Source organism: Phoenix dactylifera, chromosome 3, assembly GCF_009389715.1.
Source record: "Phoenix dactylifera cultivar Barhee BC4 chromosome 3, palm_55x_up_171113_PBpolish2nd_filt_p, whole genome shotgun sequence".
Classification (NCBI taxonomy): domain Eukaryota; kingdom Viridiplantae; phylum Streptophyta; class Magnoliopsida; order Arecales; family Arecaceae; genus Phoenix; species Phoenix dactylifera.
Genome location: NC_052394.1, coordinates 1,993,772 through 2,012,631, shown reverse-complemented (window position 1 = coordinate 2,012,631; position 18,860 = coordinate 1,993,772). Strand labels below are relative to the sequence as shown.

General features: G+C 44.9%; 2 protein-coding genes across 5 annotated transcripts in view; one reads left to right on the top strand and one right to left on the bottom strand.

Annotated features, from left to right (window-relative positions):
* The window catches only part of LOC103711287 (probable sulfate transporter 4.2), a 32,001-nt gene that overhangs the window by 11,646 nt on the left and 1,495 nt on the right, over positions 1-18,860 (bottom strand). For 2 of the 4 annotated variants that reach the window (XM_039124221.1, XM_039124222.1), the window contains exons 3-5: positions 4,462-4,510; positions 4,131-4,332; positions 492-660 (exon numbers count right to left, since the gene is read on the bottom strand). In XM_039124221.1, coding sequence (XP_038980149.1) covers positions 492-660; positions 4,131-4,332; positions 4,462-4,507 — 417 coding nt within the window. In that variant the 5' untranslated portion in view covers positions 4,508-4,510. Of the gene's footprint in view, positions 1-491; positions 661-4,130; positions 4,333-4,461; positions 4,511-4,776; positions 4,871-14,140; positions 14,954-18,860 lie in introns of those variants that run through there. The other 2 variants (XM_039124220.1, XM_039124219.1) reach the window with 2 other exon arrangements.
* Positions 14,743-15,856, top strand: LOC103700276 (probable pectinesterase/pectinesterase inhibitor 51). The gene is made up of 2 exons (XM_039125142.1): positions 14,743-14,850; positions 15,374-15,856. The coding sequence occupies exons 1-2, from the start codon at positions 14,743-14,745 to the stop codon at positions 15,854-15,856; spliced, it is 591 nt and encodes a 196-aa protein (XP_038981070.1).

Here is an 18,860-nt window from a genome sequence, read left to right as displayed (position 1 = left end):
AAGTTATGGAAAACTCTTTAAACCCTGGTTCTGAATATCTTGGGTATAGTAGGAGGAGCAACTAATTGCTAGTTCAGAATCCAAAATGAGAAACAGAGCATGATTTTTTCCAAATGTATAAGTCAAAACCGCAGTAAAAGAAGGTTCATGAGCAATTCTTTGAAGAGCGGACCATTGTTAAACCACCGTCAGGTGGAAATCTATCAGACAACTCCTTGTAATATTTAAGTTTATAAAGAGGGCAACTAAAAGAAAAATGCAACCTTAGACTCTTTGGATTGGTTAATGGGATGGAATTTTCTCACTGAAAATGAACCTCACTTTGACAGCAGGCTGAGAAGTTTCTAAATGAACCAAATCTTTTTTTTTACGAAATCAGTGTATAGAATAAGCTAAAGTATATAACCATACTTGCATACATAAAGAAAAAATGGAACTAGAAATGGCCTCCACATATAATGATTGCTAGAATATAAAGAGAGAGAGCCTACATCTCCAGCTCCAGCAATAATACTTTTGGTAAGTGGTAAAATTTGGCTGCTCCTTTCTATATTGTATCCCAAGAAGTATTTGGCTTGAGACAGAGCAATTACAATAGCTGAAGAAGTAACAAAGCCAGATATGACAGAATGGCTGATGAATCGAAGAAGCCAACCAAGCCTGCAGCAACATATAGACTTGAAGTTGTTCACAAATGTTTAAAGTGAAGAATTATTGAAGAACATTATCTAAGTTCACAGCTGAAACACTACATGATAAAACAATACCTCCAATTTTATGTTAAGCAAAAGTGATAATTGCCTACAAGTCTTGAGAGCTTGCCAGAGAGCCAGATATTGCATATAAGGTTCTACAAGCTATATGATAATACTCTTATTTTCCAAACACTGAGATGTTCAATATTACAATTCAGGCTGAGAGTCTATTAATCTTATCATTAGACAGCTTTAGATATGCACATGCTTCCTGTTGTTTCTCAGCCAATGCCCATCTGCTCATGACTGTCGAGCACAGATATTGAGTCTTGACAGCATCCAAATTTTATCAGCTATATTTAAGGTTGTTGCCAGCTTAAAAGTTTGTTCACAGGCATGAAGGCTCCCCACACGTCATGCAAACAAAATGAGAAGATCAATATGTCTGCCATAGGAACAACCGCTTATCACAAAAATCTGAAGTCAGAATTCATAAAACCTTTGCCATTCACTGCTATGAAGGGCTATATACTCCTTTGGGACAAGCCTTTTCCAATATTCTGTCATAATCTATATTTCACCTCTTACTGGCCTATAAACACTGTTATGGAAGTTAGTATCTAACAGTAACACTGTTTATACACATCATAACCAGGGGCGGCCCAAGCCTTAGGCGACCTAGGCGGTCGCCCAAGGCCCCGGCTCGAGAGAAGGCCCCGCGCGATGGCATCATGGCATCCTAGGCTCCTAGCCTCCCAGCTCCCGCTCCTAGCTACAGTGTCCGTAGAGCAGAGGTAAGGCCGCAGCCCGCAGCCCGCAGCCGCAGGAGCCAACGGCTACCTCGACAAGATGCGGGTGCTCCACTCCTCCTCAATGGCTCAATCCTGATCCCATATTCCCATCGGCCAGGCCATCGCCCATCATTCCTCTGGCTCTCTTTAAAATCCTAATCATGCTCCGCTCCTCCTCCACTCCTCCTCCACTCCTTAATCCTCTTCTGTTCTGTTCGACTGTTCCGTGAAGGCGTGACTGCCTGGGTTACTGGGTCGTCTACTCGTCTCCTCCACGGCTCCGCGGCCAGCGCCTCCGCCAGTCCGCCTCCCCGCCTCCCCGGGCCCCGGCATCCCGCGACGGTCCCCGCCTCCCCGCCGGGAGGAGACGACCGCGACCTCCTCCGTGACCCCGTCGGCCCGTCCGGCTCAATCCAGCGAGCCGGCAAGGTCGTCTCCTCCGCCTGAGCGACGAGCGCCTCCCCAGCATCCCGACGATCCTGCGAGGCTACGACCTCCTCGCCTCCCTCCCGGGCCCCCGGCTCTCGCCTCCCGTGACCAGTGAGGCAGTGCCGCAGCCCGCAGTGACCTCCACGGCTCCACGGCTCCACCTTCTCGCTAGTCGCCTTCCTCCCCGGCCCGGCTCCCGTGAGGCGTGAGCCCGTGAGCCCGTGACAACGTGACCTCCTCGCCTCCGGCCTCCCTCCCGGCTCCTGTAGACGGTAGTCCCGTCACCCCGGCGGGCCCGGCTGTCCCGTCAGGCCTTCACATCCGTCTCACTGGGTCTGTCAGTCTGTGAGACTGTGACAGTGACTCAGTGCCTCAGTGGGTCAGTGGCACCTGTGTGATTCTTCTAATCCCCTCTTTGTTTGATTATATTTTCAACATCCAGCGTTTAATTCCACTAATTTTATTGCAATTTCTATAATTTTGTTATAATTTTTCTCTAATATTTTTTCTCTTTTATATTTTAATTTATTTGTAGTAATTGTCTTAATTGCTTTGTTTGGTAATATAATTTTTAGATTCAAATATCTAATAGAAAATATGAATGTGGATATGAAAAACTTTAAAAAAAAGAAAAATCGAAAAACTCGTTCAATCTCAAAAAGGAGCTCTAAATAGATTTATTATGGCAAACAAACAAAACACTACATCAAGTTCAACTCAGGAATTAGCAACATAACAAGCACCTGAAATAGAGCTAGAAGATGACATGAAAAGAATGAAACAAATGCATTGAGCCGCCCCTACTTATTAAAAATTTATTATTATTATTTTAAAAAAGGCCTCATTTAGTGAGTTCGCCCTAGGCCCCCAAATGCATTGGGCCGCCCCTGATCATAACATATGCAGTGGTTGTCCATTAGTAGAAACTTTCATCCATCATAAGTCCATAGGAGTTATGTATGTAGTTTGTATACAGACTCTATTCAACACAACATAATGTAGTGCCATAGAGTGTAGGGAGAACTGAACCCGATGTATGGCTCCACGACATTACAATTTAATGCATTTAGTCATGCACATATGAACCTTATGTTTTATGATATTTTATCCCTTCAAAGACCTATCACATGAAAGTCATTAGTCTCTTGCCAATCTGCACTATTGGATTAAAATACTACAGCTCACAATCATGCTTTGGATACCCAGACCATAACCAGATCTAGTTGGTGGAGTAATGCAAGAATCTGCTAACTTGCCAGTAGCTGATTCAGAAACCTACCAGAAATTTTCGTCCTTAGGTCTTTATATTCACAGCTTAAGCATAACTTAAGCACCTGGCATGAGCGCCAAAGTATCCAAGACTTTTTTTTCTATCACTTTGGCCTCGAAATATCAAGCATAGCAGTATAATAGTATAATTCCGATAAGCCAAATCAAGACTATGCACAGATATGTTGACCATTAGACTAAGCTAATTATTCAATGCATCCAATTACAACTGAAATACATGGATATTGCATATTTAAAAAATGGAAATGAAGTTATGCTATAAGTTTAACAAACTTAATAATTAGAAATGTTTGGTAATTGAAAGTGTAGGGCAATAGATAGTCATTACCTACACTAAAATATCTTTTAACAAGGGTGTCATGTTGTGTCCTCTCCAGGCAACCAAAATTCTAGTAGCCAAAATTTTCGGAAGTCAAATTAAGTATTCTAGCATGGCTGCTATATCCACCAATGGATGATCCAACCTCCTTTTGTTTCTATAAGTGAAAAGTTAAGTGTTACTTGATATCATTTTTTTTCAATGAACCACCTTAAGATTTAATGGTAGGTTCTTCAGTTTGTGTTGGCTCCTTTGTTTCATATCTAAGAGAGCATCACTAGTTCTATAGATGAGCCTCTTGCTAATCCAAGCCAGCTTAGCTGGATTCCCCTATTCTGAACTTTGATTCACCACCAAAACATGCAATAACACTGTTGCATAACCTTCAATTTAGAGTTCAATATTTTTTTTTTACTGAGAAAGGTCTCCTAGTTCTAGGTGTGGAATTTGAGTCTCTTTGAGCCCTGAATCCCATTGATTGGATCCTTGTAGGCCCATAGCCTCTACTCATTTCCAAGGACCTCTTAATGGTCCAGAGTTGGGAGCTGCAAATTCCCCATACATGCCTAGAGTGATTTCAGAAACGGTAGAAAAACGATCAGATACCTCAGCAGCCCCATCGTACATTCCAGTGCACCAACCATAAACGCCAACAGGACAGCAAGCTCCATGTATAACTCATCTGAAGGATCAACAATGTTGCTCAAGACATTGGAAACCAAGAGAGATACAAGTGTCACCGGACCGATAGCAAGTTGACGAGACGATCCAAACACAGCATAGACAAATATTGGAACAAAACCAGAATCTGCATTCAATAAATAAATGGCAAAGCATTGGTCTCAGAGACTGCAGCAGACAGAGGTAAAGAGATAAGAATGAAGTGTTAAAAGGAAAGGAAAAGAGCAACTAGTTACAAATGCAGTAGCGAACTCACAGAGTCCATAAATCGGGTGAAGCCCTGCTAGCTTCGCATAAGACATTGCCTGACCAGTTTGCAGTAAACAAATCAACAAAATGCAAAGAGCAGAGCTACTTTGAGAGTTATGTCAATGATGATGGGAACTGATGCGAATTACGTCCTAACTTACAAACAATGGAAATCAACATTGATATTCCAAAATCAGAAACAATTAATTAGTAATTCAAGGATCCAAGTAAAAGCACTTGGGAATCCCAATGACACTATATATTATACTAATGGAATGTGTGTGTGTGTGTGAGAGAGAGAGAGAGAAGGAACCCTTTGCACCTGAGGAACGAGCATGACGCCGACAGTGATGCCAGCCATGAGGTCCACCTGGAGGTACTCGCTCCACTGATATGCTCGCAACCACCGGGTGCATGTGTCACGCCCCGAACCCAGCACCCGGGTCCGGTACGCGACCGGCCGCATGAGCCCTAGAGCAGTGCCCTAAAGATCATGCAAGGCCTATGATTAACAAAAATTCCAATAAATCCACAACTAATTTAATAATTCAAATAGACAAATCCAACATGTCCAAATAAACAAATTGGTTCAATTACAAAGTCTTCAAATGTTCATCGACATCAAAGAAGGATAAACAAACTAACTAACTAATAACTCTGGTACTCGCACTCTGCGCCCATCCCATCCAAATCTATGCATCCTGCAACTCTGGTAAAGAAAAAGAAGAAGAGGGGGGTGAGCTTTACAGCCCAGTAAGAATCCCTACACATCCATACTAACACAATAATAATATGAATTTGAAAGCCACGATAAATCGATGCACATTTCATGAAATCATAAACCGACTATCAAAAGGCTCAAATAATCAATATAAGTATGCACGTCAAATATCAATGAAAGTCCAACCACGCAAGAATGATATAGCATACGACAGCTCATTAATCTTCATTAATATTTTCAATGCTTTTTCTTTCCATTCTATATTAACTTGATCCGGATCAATTATCTTTCCGACTTTGGGCCAAATCCCGGTCACGTTTCCAGCCCGTGACAGGGCAAACCAATAGTGTCACACTTAGAGCCTGTGACGGGCAAACCAACATTGTCACACTTAGAGCCTGTGACGGGCAAACCAACATTGTCACACTTAGAGCCTGTGACGGGCAACCAATAGTGTCACACTTAGAGCCTGTGACGGGCAAACCAACATTGTCACACTTAGAGCCTGTGACGGGCAAACCAATAGTGTCACACTTAGAGCCTGTGACGGGCAAACCCATAATAACGAGACGGCCCAAAGTCAATGTTCATTTAATCAATTTCACATCCACACATCAATCCCTTTTATTTACTTTATTTCCGGCCTAGACTAACCATGATCACGTTTCCGGCCCGTGACAGGGCAATCACTATAACATGGTTAGTCCATACCACCACATCCATAAATTCAATTATGCAGGTATAAGTTATACACATACAAGCATCCATCACACTACCAACCACAAGCCAACACGATCAAAATATAATTAAATATAAAACTATTTTGCTTTGTCTGGATCATAGCATATCAAACATATATAGTGCAAAAATATGTATATCATGTAGGATTGGCGTACAAGGATTCTTACCCTTATTGAAAACTCCGACAAGTAATCACCCGCCCTCACGGTGATCTATGAACCGGAATGCTCAGGACTCTGCTCAGCGTCCTCTCGTCCAATAGATCGTTCCCCTACAGAACCAAGTCATTATTAAAATTTGTCAAAGATATAAGATGATCTAGGACCCCTGTTTAATCCTCTAAAGGGTCCTCTAAAATCTAGCATCCCAAGACTATCTAGAGTCCTCAAGGCCATGATCTTCCCGGATCCAATAGTAAAAAGGAAACCAAACAACAAATAGACAAATAATATAATAAAAGGGTTATTTAATAAGAGAAAGAGAGGGGAAAGACCCTCTCTCTTCCTCTCTTCTTCCTTCTTCCCGTCGGAAAGGGGAGGAGAGGGTTCGGCTGCAGGTGGCCCACGGCCGGCGACGCTCCATGGTCGTCGGTCTGTGGCATGCCGGTGGTGCCACGCCCGGCGACGGCTGGCCGTGCCACGCCCTACGACTGCCGGCCGGCCGGAACGGAAGAGGAGAAGGCCGAACCGGCTCGGCTTCTCCATCATTCCGGAGGCTTCCCGGCCTCATTCCCAAAGAAGCAAGGGCCAAAAACGAAGAAGGAGGAGAAGAAGAAGATGCTCACCTTGCCTCCGGCGAGGTCCTCCCGACCGGATCGACAGCGATGGGCCGATCCCTTCCGCGGCAAGGTAAAACCCAATCCCTTTCTTCTTTTTTTTTTTTTTTTGTGGAAGGACCCTCGGTTGATGCCCTAGAAGGAGGGGGGAGGCGTTCCTCGCCCGATATGGGAGGATTAAATCACCCTCTAACTTCCCCTCCGATGGATTCGGGAGGGGGAGAAATTTGAAACAGGGGAGGGAGGCTATTCCGATCGGGATACTCCCTCCCCCCTTTCTTTCTTTGTATTGGGGCCGCCTTATTCAGAGGCCGGCCCAATCCTAGGCGGATCTTTACATTCTCCCCCCCTAAAAAAAAAAAATTTCGTCCTCGAAATTGAAATACCTGAGGTTTCAAAAAGCTGCGGATACTTGACTATCATCTCTTCTTCGAGCTCCCAAGTAGCCTCTCTTTCTGTATGATTATTCCATTGTACCTTCACAAAAGGAATGGTTCGATGTCGTAGTACCTGATCTTTTCTGTCCACAATTCGTACCGGAAACTCCTCATAGGTCAAATCCTCCTGAAGATGTAATGGCTCATATGCTACCACATGACTCGGATCTGGGACATATTTCTTCAACATTGACACATGAAAAATATTGTGCACACTGGATAAAGCCGGTGGTAAAGCCAGTCGATATGCCACCTCCCCAACCTTGTCCAAAATCTCAAACGGACCAACAAACCTAGGGCTCAATTTGCCACGAACCCCAAATCTCATCACACCTTTTGTAGGTGACACTCTCAAGAAAACATGATCTCCAATTTGAAATTCCAGTTCCCTCCTTCTATTATCAGCATAACTCTTTTGGCGACTCTGAGCTGTACGGAGTCGTTCTCTGATCACTTGCACCTTATCAACAGTCTGTTGTACTATTTCTGGGCCCAACAATTTTCTCTCGCCCACGTCATCCCAACAAATAGGAGATCGACATTTCCGGCCATACAATGCCTCAAAAGGGGCCATTTGAATACTTGCTTGAAAGCTATTATTGTAAGCAAACTCTATTAGTGATAAGTGGCCATCCCACGCTCCTCCTAGACCCATGACACAGGCTCTCAACATATCTTCCAGAATCTGGATAGTTCTCTCTGACTGTCCATCAGTTTGGGGGTGGAAAGCTGTGCTAAAGCTCAATTTGGTTCCAAGAGCCTTATGAAGACTCTTCCAAAACTGTGATACAAATCTACTGTCTCTGTCTGACACAATGGTAACTGGGACCCCATGCAACTTCACAATATGCTCTATATATAAGCCTGCCAATCTCTCTAAGGAGAAACCAACTCTGAAAGGCAAAAAGTGTGCTGATTTGGTTAGCCGGTCAACAATTACCCACACGGCATCATTACCTCGTAGGGTTTTTGGCAAGCTAGTCACAAAGTCCATGGTGATATGCTCCCACTTCCATTGAGGAATAAGTAGAGACTGTAATGGTCCCGCAGGTCTTTGATGTTCTGCTTTTACCTGCTGACATACTAGACACTGAGCTACAAATTGAGCAATATCCTTTTTCATACCACTCCACCAAAAATGTTTCTTTAAATTCTGATACATCTTTGTGCCTCCTGGATGCATTGTATAAGCCGAGCTATGAGCCTCCTCTAAAATTTCATTTCTTAATTCTGGAACTTTAGGGACGCACAATCTGCTACCGAATCTTAAGGAACCATCCTCATGCATATGGAACTCGCTTTGAACACCAGACTCAACTGTTCCCCTCACCCTCTGTAATTCTGGATCCTCTTTTTGAGATGACTTAATCCTCTCAATCAAGATAGGCTGCACCATAAGATTAGCAAGTCGTACTTGAGGATCATGCAGTCGTACTTCAATTTCATATCTCTCCAAGTCCAACAAAATGTTTCTTTGTGTAGTGATCAGAGCCGCTAATTTACTTGAAGATTTCCTGCTTAGAGCATCGGCCACAACATTTGCCTTTCCTGGATGGTAATTGATAGTTAGATCATAATCTTTTAATAGCTCTAACCATCTCCTTTGCCTTAAATTCAGCTCCTTTTGAGTATAGATATACTTCAAACTTTTGTGGTCCGTAAAAATTTCACAATGTTCACCATATAAGTAATGCCTCCATATTTTTAAAGCAAAGATCACAGCTGCTAACTCCAAATCATGAGTAGGATAATTCAGCTCATATGGTTTCAACTGTCTAGAAGCATAGGCTATCACCTTCTCATTCTGCATAAGAACACAGCCGAGGCCCTTGCGTGATGCATCACTATAGATGCTGAAGCCTCCTGATCCAGATGGAAGGGCCAATATCGGAGCTGTCACCAATCGTCTTTTCAACTCCTGAAAACTCTGCTCACAATCCTCCTTCCATTCAAATTTTACTTGCTTTTGGGTTAGACGAGATAGAGGCATGGCAATACGAGAGAATCCCTCAACGAATCTCCGATAGTATCCCGCCATTCCCAAAAAGCTGCGCACCTCGGACACATTAGTAGGTCTACTCCAATCAACTACTGCCTCTACTTTCCTTGGGTCGACAGAGATGCCATCCTTAGAGATCACGTGCCCGAGAAAGGTGATACTGTTTAACCAGAATTCACATTTCTGCAACTTGCCATAAAGCTTGTTTTCTCTAAGAGTTTGTAACACTATCCTCAAATGCTCCTCATGCTCTTGTGGACTTTTTGAATAGACTAGAATGTCATCAATAAATACTACCACAAATTGATCCAGGTAGGGTTTGAACACTCGATTCATAAGATCCATAAAGGCCGCTGGTGCATTTGTTAACCCGAAAGGCATAACCAAAAACTCATAGTGTCCATATCTAGTTCTGAATGCTGTCTTCGGTATGTCTTCAGCCCTTATTCTCAACTGGTGATATCCGGAGCGTAGATCAAGTTTTGAGAAGATTTGTGCCCCTTGTAGCTGATCGAACAAATCATCAATTCTCGGTAAAGGGTATTTGTTCCGCACTGTTACTCCATTTATTTCTCGATAATCAATGCAAAGCCGGAAACTGCCATCTTTCTTCTTCACAAATAGTACAGGAGCACCCCAAGGAGAAACACTAGGCCTGACGAAACCTTTGTCCAACAGCTCCTGTAGTTGTTCCTTTAGCACTTTTAATTCAGCTGGAGCCATTCGGTATGGGGCCTTAGAAATTGGTCCAGTGCCAGGAATCAAATCAATGGAGAATTCAACCTCTCTATCAGGAGGTAATCCTGGCAAATCCTCTGGAAAGACATCAGGGAATTCCCTCACAATAGGAATGTCTTCTAGTTTGAGTTCTTCCAGTTGAGTGCCCATTACCATAGCTAAGAACCCTTCATCACCTTTCCGAAGGAGTCGCTTGGCTTGTATGGCTGAGATTATTTTTGGCGGAGGTAACATTCTGTTGCCACTAAAAGTAAACTCTGGATGACCAGGGATTTGAAATTTTACTGTTTTCTTGAAGCAGTCAACAGTGGCATGGTATGCCGCCAGCCAGTCCATCCCAAGGATCAAGTCAAAATCCTTCATCTCTAGGACCAGTAAATCTGCTTTCATCTCCCTGCCTCTCATATTCAAGATACAATCTTTGCAGATAGAGTTAACTAGAATTACATCTCCACTAGGGATGGAAACACAAAATTCTGTCTCTAATGGCATGCAAATCATTGTATTATTTCTTCTAACGAAATCGACAGATACGAAAGAATGAGTAGCTCCAGGATCAATCAAAACATAAGCATTGGTGGATGAGACTTTAATCATACCTGTCACCACAGTGTTAGAGGCGTTGGCATCCTGTTGTGTAAGAGCATAGACTCGCCCTTGAGTTCTAGGCCTCTGCTGCCCTCCTTGTGGTTGTCCATCTTGAGATACTCGATTTTCTGGTGCTCCCGAAATAGGCTGAGGTGTCCGTTGAGTCTGTTGCCCACTATTATTAGGGCAGATGTCCGCCTTGTGGCCCTGTTGGCCACACGAAAAGCAATTCCCTTCGAACCAGCTGCAATCCTTTCGATAATGGGGGCCGCCACATCTATAGCATCTTATAGTACCTTTTTGTTGAGTTTTATCACTCGCAGTAGTTTGTTTCTTGGGCCTTGATTCAGTATTTCTATCCTGCTCATTTTGAAAACCAACCTGTCTGTTCCTCTTTTTCATAATCTTTTCCCTCTCTTCTTGAGTGTCATTTAAGCCCCTTTCAACTACCAAAGCTTTGTTAACCACATCCTTGTAGGAAGAAAGCTCGAAGGTAGACACCTGTTGTCTGATTCGGGCTCTAAGTCCACTTTCAAACTTCTCTGCTCGTTCTCTTTCATTCTCCACCTGTCCTGGGGCATACCTGGCCAGTTCCTCAAACTTTGCAGCATACTCTACGACCGTCATATTCCCTTGCTCTAACCGGGTAAACTCTCGAAATTTCTGCCGTCTCACGCTTTGGGGAATATACTTGTCACGGAAAAGCTCCTTAAATCCTTCCCAAGTCAAAGATGTAGCGTTCTGTCCCATCTTTCCTCTTTCCACATTCCACCAAATATCCGCTTCTCCCAGCAGCATAAATGTAGCAAAAGTAACCCTATCCTCATCAGGGCATCTCAGAGCATTGAAAACCTTTTCCATTTCATTCAGCCAAGTCTCAGCCTCTAAAGGGTCAGAAGTGCCTTTAAAAGCTGAAGGTGCAAACTTTCTGAATTCTGCCAAACTAACATGATGCTCCTGCCGACTCGTAGCCCCCTGTTGGTTCTGAGGAGTCACCTGTTGCTGCTGATGTTGTAACTGTTGCTGCATAAATTGTTGCTGCTGTTCCATGAAGCGTAGTTGCATCTCCATCATTCTCATTATGTCTGATCGGGAAGCAGCTTGTTGTTGCATCATTGCTTGCATCATCTGAGAAGCACTCAGTGGTTCATTAGGCTGAATTCCAGGCTCACCCGAGGTTCCTGTCCTCGGAGTTTCTGGGGTTTCCATCTCCCGAGCACTACCAACAGGGTTGACGTGATGTTCCTGCTGGTGCACACTCCTGGTCGGCGAGGGTGGAGCACCTTCTTGTTGTTCGGAGGGCGTCCAAGCAGCGGTGCCATCGGCAAAGTGAGTCGGCCTCCTATTACGCCCACGTCCACTCCCTCGTGCCATATCAACCTACACAAGTTACTTTTAACGTTTAAAGATTGCAAAGAAAATGTATCTATGGGGTACTTTAGTAAGTCATTTAATATTCTTCCCCCACTCACTCTCACCTGAACCTAAACCCTAGGATACCTTAACCTTAAGCTCTGATACCACTCTGTCACGCCCCGAACCCAGCACCCGGGTCCGGTACGCGACCGGCCGCATGAGCCCTAGAGCAGTGCCCTAAAGATCATGCAAGGCCTATGATTAACAAAAATTCCAATAAATCCACAACTAATTTAATAATTCAAATAGACAAATCCAACATGTCCAAATAAACAAATTGGTTCAATTACAAAGTCTTCAAATGTTCATCGACATCAAAGAAGGATAAACAAACTAACTAACTAATAACTCTGGTACTCGCACTCTGCGCCCATCCCATCCAAATCTATGCATCCTGCAACTCTGGTAAAGAAAAAGAAGAAGAGGGGGGTGAGCTTTACAGCCCAGTAAGAATCCCTACACATCCATACTAACACAATAATAATATGAATTTGAAAGCCACGATAAATCGATGCACATTTCATGAAATCATAAACCGACTATCAAAAGGCTCAAATAATCAATATAAGTATGCACGTCAAATATCAATGAAAGTCCAACCACGCAAGAATGATATAGCATACGACAGCTCATTAATCTTCATTAATATTTTCAATGCTTTTTCTTTCCATTCTATATTAACTTGATCCGGATCAATTATCTTTCCGACTTTGGGCCAAATCCCGGTCACGTTTCCAGCCCGTGACAGGGCAAACCAATAGTGTCACACTTAGAGCCTGTGACGGGCAAACCAACATTGTCACACTTAGAGCCTGTGACGGGCAAACCAACATTGTCACACTTAGAGCCTGTGACGGGCAACCAATAGTGTCACACTTAGAGCCTGTGACGGGCAAACCAACATTGTCACACTTAGAGCCTGTGACGGGCAAACCAATAGTGTCACACTTAGAGCCTGTGACGGGCAAACCCATAATAACGAGACGGCCCAAAGTCAATGTTCATTTAATCAATTTCACATCCACACATCAATCCCTTTTATTTACTTTATTTCCGGCCTAGACTAACCATGATCACGTTTCCGGCCCGTGACAGGGCAATCACTATAACATGGTTAGTCCATACCACCACATCCATAAATTCAATTATGCAGGTATAAGTTATACACATACAAGCATCCATCACACTACCAACCACAAGCCAACACGATCAAAATATAATTAAATATAAAACTATTTTGCTTTGTCTGGATCATAGCATATCAAACATATATAGTGCAAAAATATGTATATCATGTAGGATTGGCGTACAAGGATTCTTACCCTTATTGAAAACTCCGACAAGTAATCACCCGCCCTCACGGTGATCTATGAACCGGAATGCTCAGGACTCTGCTCAGCGTCCTCTCGTCCAATAGATCGTTCCCCTACAGAACCAAGTCATTATTAAAATTTGTCAAAGATATAAGATGATCTAGGACCCCTGTTTAATCCTCTAAAGGGTCCTCTAAAATCTAGCATCCCAAGACTATCTAGAGTCCTCAAGGCCATGATCTTCCCGGATCCAATAGTAAAAAGGAAACCAAACAACAAATAGACAAATAATATAATAAAAGGGTTATTTAATAAGAGAAAGAGAGGGGAAAGACCCTCTCTCTTCCTCTCTTCTTCCTTCTTCCCGTCGGAAAGGGGAGGAGAGGGTTCGGCTGCAGGTGGCCCACGGCCGGCGACGCTCCATGGTCGTCGGTCTGTGGCATGCCGGTGGTGCCACGCCCGGCGACGGCTGGCCGTGCCACGCCCTACGACTGCCGGCCGGCCGGAACGGAAGAGGAGAAGGCCGAACCGGCTCGGCTTCTCCATCATTCCGGAGGCTTCCCGGCCTCATTCCCAAAGAAGCAAGGGCCAAAAACGAAGAAGGAGGAGAAGAAGAAGATGCTCACCTTGCCTCCGGCGAGGTCCTCCCGACCGGATCGACAGCGATGGGCCGATCCCTTCCGCGGCAAGGTAAAACCCAATCCCTTTCTTTTTTTTTTTTTTTTTTGTGGAAGGACCCTCGGTTGATGCCCTAGAAGGAGGGGGGAGGCGTTCCTCGCCCGATATGGGAGGATTAAATCACCCTCTAACTTCCCCTCCGATGGATTCGGGAGGGGGAGAAATTTGAAACAGGGGAGGGAGGCTATTCCGATCGGGATACTCCCTCCCCCCTTTCTTTCTTTGTATTGGGCCGCCTTATTCAGAGGCCGGCCCAATCCTAGGCGGATCTTTACAGCATGGGAACAGGAGCTCCATCCATTCGACGAACGTCATGCTCTGGAGCTTCAGACGCCATTGCGCAAGGGGTGGGGGCGAAGGAAGCGAGGGGGATGAGGGCGTCGGGCGCTCCAGTGGAGTTGCTCTCACCTGCCTCGCTAATCCTCTCACAATGTCGCTGTCGGCAATGTCGAGATTGCTCGACGTAGCATAGGATATCTCCATTGGCGCCTCTGCCTCCCCTTCCCTCCCTCAGTCGCCCGTAAGCAGTTAAAGTTGGCAGGAGAAAGGAATATATGTAGGGGTGGTATAATCTCACCTCCATCGTTACGTACAGGCACCACTTTCCTCACGGAAGTAGTTCATGGAATGTGAAACATGCTCTGCGACTCTGCGAGCAATGCTACCGTACCTCAGGAATGGCACTGAGCTGCCATGGACGAATCACCTTGCTTCATTTCATGGCGCACTTTAGGATGCCAATTCAATACGCAGCATCAGCTGACTTCTTGATTTGGGGGAGGGGAGGGGGACAGGTTTGAGTACTCGAACATTTTTCCTGTTGGATGCTTGGATTTCACTTGCATGCAGCCATGCAGGTGGGGCCACGTCTAAAATGGCGTTATGTCTCTGGTGCTTGACGTTTGGAGTTGTTCCAATTTGGTGCTGAACCGATGGAAGCTGGCTATATTTCCAGTTGCATGGGATACGCTTTCCGGCATCCAACCCGTGGTACACGCAGTTCCACATGTTCCGCAAAGGATGAGAGCGGAAAGTTTTTGTACGTTGGAAATGATTTTATGTAGATCTGTCAGTAATTCCGCATTCGAGGTAAATAGTTAAAGATTATTAAATATATAGCTCAGACAAAAAGTACGAAAATTAGACACCATGGTTCGATACGTTCTTACCGTCTAAGCGTTGCGTAGGGCTGGAAGTGGGCCGGGCCGGGCCGGGCCACACCCCTACCCAAGCCCGGCCCGAATTTATTTTCCGAGCTTCGGGCCGGGCCTAGGCCCGAATAGTATTATTGAAAATCGGCCCGAGCCCGGCCCGAGACCGATTGGGCCAGCCTGATTGTGGAAGAAAACTTATAGCCCGAGCACTGTTTCCTGATAGCCCAATTGGGAGAAAACTTGAAGCATCTGTAAGTCCTTCATGGGAAGGGCTATAAGAACAGAGGCCGAGTCCGAGCACTTCCAGGATAGCTTCTGTAGAGAGGCCAACGAACCTGGGGATCAGGTGGCTTCTGTAGGATTTCAGGATCTCCGTCTCCTCCGCCGCCCTCCCTACCGCCCGCTCCCTCGTCCAGTCCATCCTCGCCGCCGCCTCCTCCAACCTTAACCGCTCCAATGCCGCCCGCAACTGCCTCGAGCACCTCTCCCTCTCCGACCGCCGCCTCGCCGCCGCCGCCACCACCCTCCCTCGTGGCCGCGCTGCCGACGGCCACCAGGATACTCTCTATGCGCGGTCCCTCCGGCAGCTGTACCGCCGCTTCCGTATCTCCGGCACCGTCGATTTCGTCTTCGGCAACGCCACCGCCGTGTTCGACGAATGTCTCCTCGAGGTGGTGACGCGGGCGGAGGGGCCGGGGAAGTCCGGTAGCGACGCCGTGATGGCGCAGGGGCGGACGGACCCGGTGCAGGCGACGGGTTTCGTGTTTCACCGTTGCGCTGTTAATGGGAGCGAGGAGTTCTTGACAGCGTTTAGGAGGAAGCCGAAGGCGAATCGATGGTGATCCCCAGGTTCACCGGCCTAGACGAACCTGACGACGACGAGCCTCCACGCCACCACCGGACCCTAGACGACGACAACGACGAGCCTCTGCAAATCGCGATTCGGCAACCGCAAAAAATCCCTAAATCCCGTAACCCGGTTACCCAAATGGCCAAATACGGAATACCCAATTTGGGCCGTGGTCGATTTCGGGCCGTGGTTGATTTCGGTTCGGGCTGCAATTGGGCTCGGGCTTGGTCCGGCGAGCTAATGCGCACCACCATCGCGTCCATCAGAGTCTCAACCGGCCCAAATTGGTCCATTAGAGCCAGGGGTCCAACCAGCCCAACTGCAAACAGGCTTGTCTTTAATCTCCGAGCAAACTTTTGGACTGGGCTAGATTTATATGCATAAGATACCCGGAGCAACTTTGGAGTGGGCTAATTTGAATCCCATAGGGAGAAAAAAAATACCTAACCAGCCTACTCGAAAGCTATTCTTGAGTATTTTATGAATATAGCTCTAGACTAGTCTGTAGCATGTGATCATAGGGTCTGTTTGGATATTCTTACCAGATTGGGCTGAAAATGCTGGAGGAATCAGGTCTGTTGGCCCATCTAGCTTGCATTTTCTAAGAGCCTGTCTAAACCAAACCCAGATAATAGCTTTTGGGCTGCAAGGGGTTTTTTGTCTTCCCACAGAATTTGAGCTAGATGGTGTTTGCTTGGCACAAAACCATGTTTAAATGGACAACCCAATCTATGAATCCTGAATGATTTCCACCCAATCCTGTAGAAACATCCAAACATACTTTTAGTAGTTTTATTGGCCAGTTTCACAAACCCTACAGAATTTTCAACTTTCATTGACCTAAGCCTACCTCAAATGGGTGAAGCATCTTAAGCTGGATTTGACACAACCAGAAGAAGGTCAACCAAGAAATGTTTGTGGGTCGATTTTGGCTTGGGTCGAGGCCCAAGCAGTTGGGTTAAGGGGGAAGAATAATTGATCCTTTTTCACGGCATCAGCCATTGGATCGCATTATGCACAGCTTTCAAAGTACTCCGAACTTTATTATCCAGATTACCATTGCGCAATCCAACCGTGAATCCAAAGGAAGGTAAAATGCTGGGCATTCCCTGTAACATTTTCTCTAGGAAACTTCTGAAAAGAAACCTACCAAGCTGAGATCCGAATAATTTTCTGCTTGCCACCCAAATGGTTCATGTGTCCAAGCTCATGAAAGCACCGGACCACCTTGAATTCTGAAAAAAAAGAAAAAGAAAGAAAAAGAGCGAGAAGGAACCAAGCAAAGAGAAACTTCAGAAACCGCCACTGTTCCATACTAATCCATAAATGATGAATGCAAGTTGGTTCATACGGAACAGGAGAGTAGGAAACACCTTATACTGGTGACATTCATAGAGATGGAGACCAGGCGTCATCACTAGCTGCCATATTATAGGATTCCATAAAATTTGTTACACAGGGATGGGACAAGGAGAACATTATTTCCATTAACCATCTTGGTGTACTGCAAGCCGCTGGAAGTTTCCTGTCCTCTGTTAACTGTACAAGAACCAAAGGACGATGCATGCAAACGAAAACGGGTATTGGTTAAGCAACTTACCGTTCGTTTTTCCTTTCCCTTTCCTTCTTCCCGTCCCCTAGAAAATTTTTGCTCAGACGGACGATTCAAATTTGACGAGTACGAATACATCTAATAAAATTAGAAAACAGAATATCTCGAAGTATCCGAGACATCGCTAGCCCATACGTATGGCTGGCCACATAGGCGACCCACCCAATCTGCTGCCCCATTGGCTTCACAGAAGGCATGTTTGGCCTAAAAGATCACTTCATACGACACTAGTTTTCTTCGGATCACACAATATGAACAACTTTTAGTTTTGGTGATGACTCACAAGTTTTGCTGCATAAATTAGCTTGCTAAAAATCTATCAAATCAGTCCACATTCTTATTCTATTTTACCTTCTATTTACCTGGTTTCCATCTATGGACCAAACCTTTCCCGCCCTCATTGTTTGACCATGGCTTAACCATCTACTAATATCTAAAGAAATCTCTTGTCGACAAAGCAAGTAGACCTTCATAATATCATAAATTCCATTAGATAAAATAACGATAGGATCCGCCAATCCCTCTTCTCACAGAAACTAACCCACTGCCCTTTTGCACTGTGATTCACCTCTCGACAAATTAACCACCATAGGGCACCTTACCTGTGGTCTAACTGAGATTCCATGATAAATGATACTTGAGCCAAGTTATACATGGACCTTGCAATGTTGCCTTTTTTCGGTAAATACCCTGCAATGTTACCTTACTTCAGATCTATAATTTACTTCATCTCTTAATTCTCTTCCACGGTTATAGGCAATTTTTTGTTTGATATACGATAAGATCACTAATAGCAGAACAAGAGGGCATCATTGTTGAATCCATTGTTCTAACATTGACTTTAGAAGTCAAATCCATATTATAAACTGATGGGCCCTCTTCTCAGAGGTCTGAAGTCAAAAATTTATATTTTAAAGGCTAGAGACTGGGCTGAAAACACCTTTCCCCTGAATCCAAATTTTGACCAGACTCTGTTGAAACCCAAAAGCAAACAATCGTTCAACATTAGAAGACTTTAATACATCATGTCTATTCTTTTGGAATGCAAGTGCTGGAGTGAGAAGTGCGGTTTCGTCAGTTTATCCCCTTGGATAACTAGCTTGCTTGGACTCAGATGCCTTTTTTAACCCGCCTATTACCCAAACCCTGGGTTTGCTGTAGGAAGGAGACTCATCATTCTGCATTGCCCAAACTCCAACCCCCTTGTCATGTGAACTTAATACGTGGTCAAATCACAAAATTTATAGATGAAGTACAGGGGGAGAATGTCATCATGTCAACTATTCAGCTCACATTGCCCAGCAAGCAATGTGAAAGTTTCATGAATTATAAAAAGCTTCTAACTGCCGCTCCACAGCGGCAAGATGGAAAGAAAATACCTTGA

What these genes read in the sequence shown, in the direction of transcription:
- LOC103700276 (XM_039125142.1), top strand. Translation starts at nt 14,743, where the DNA reads ATGTCTCTGGTGCTTGACGTTTGGAGTTGTTCCAATTTGGTGCTGAAC. An exon ending in TTTCCGGCATCCAACCCGTG is followed by an intron (nt 14,851 to 15,373) that starts GTACACGCAGTT and finishes TGGCTTCTGTAG; the next exon opens with GATTTCAGGATCTCCGTCTC.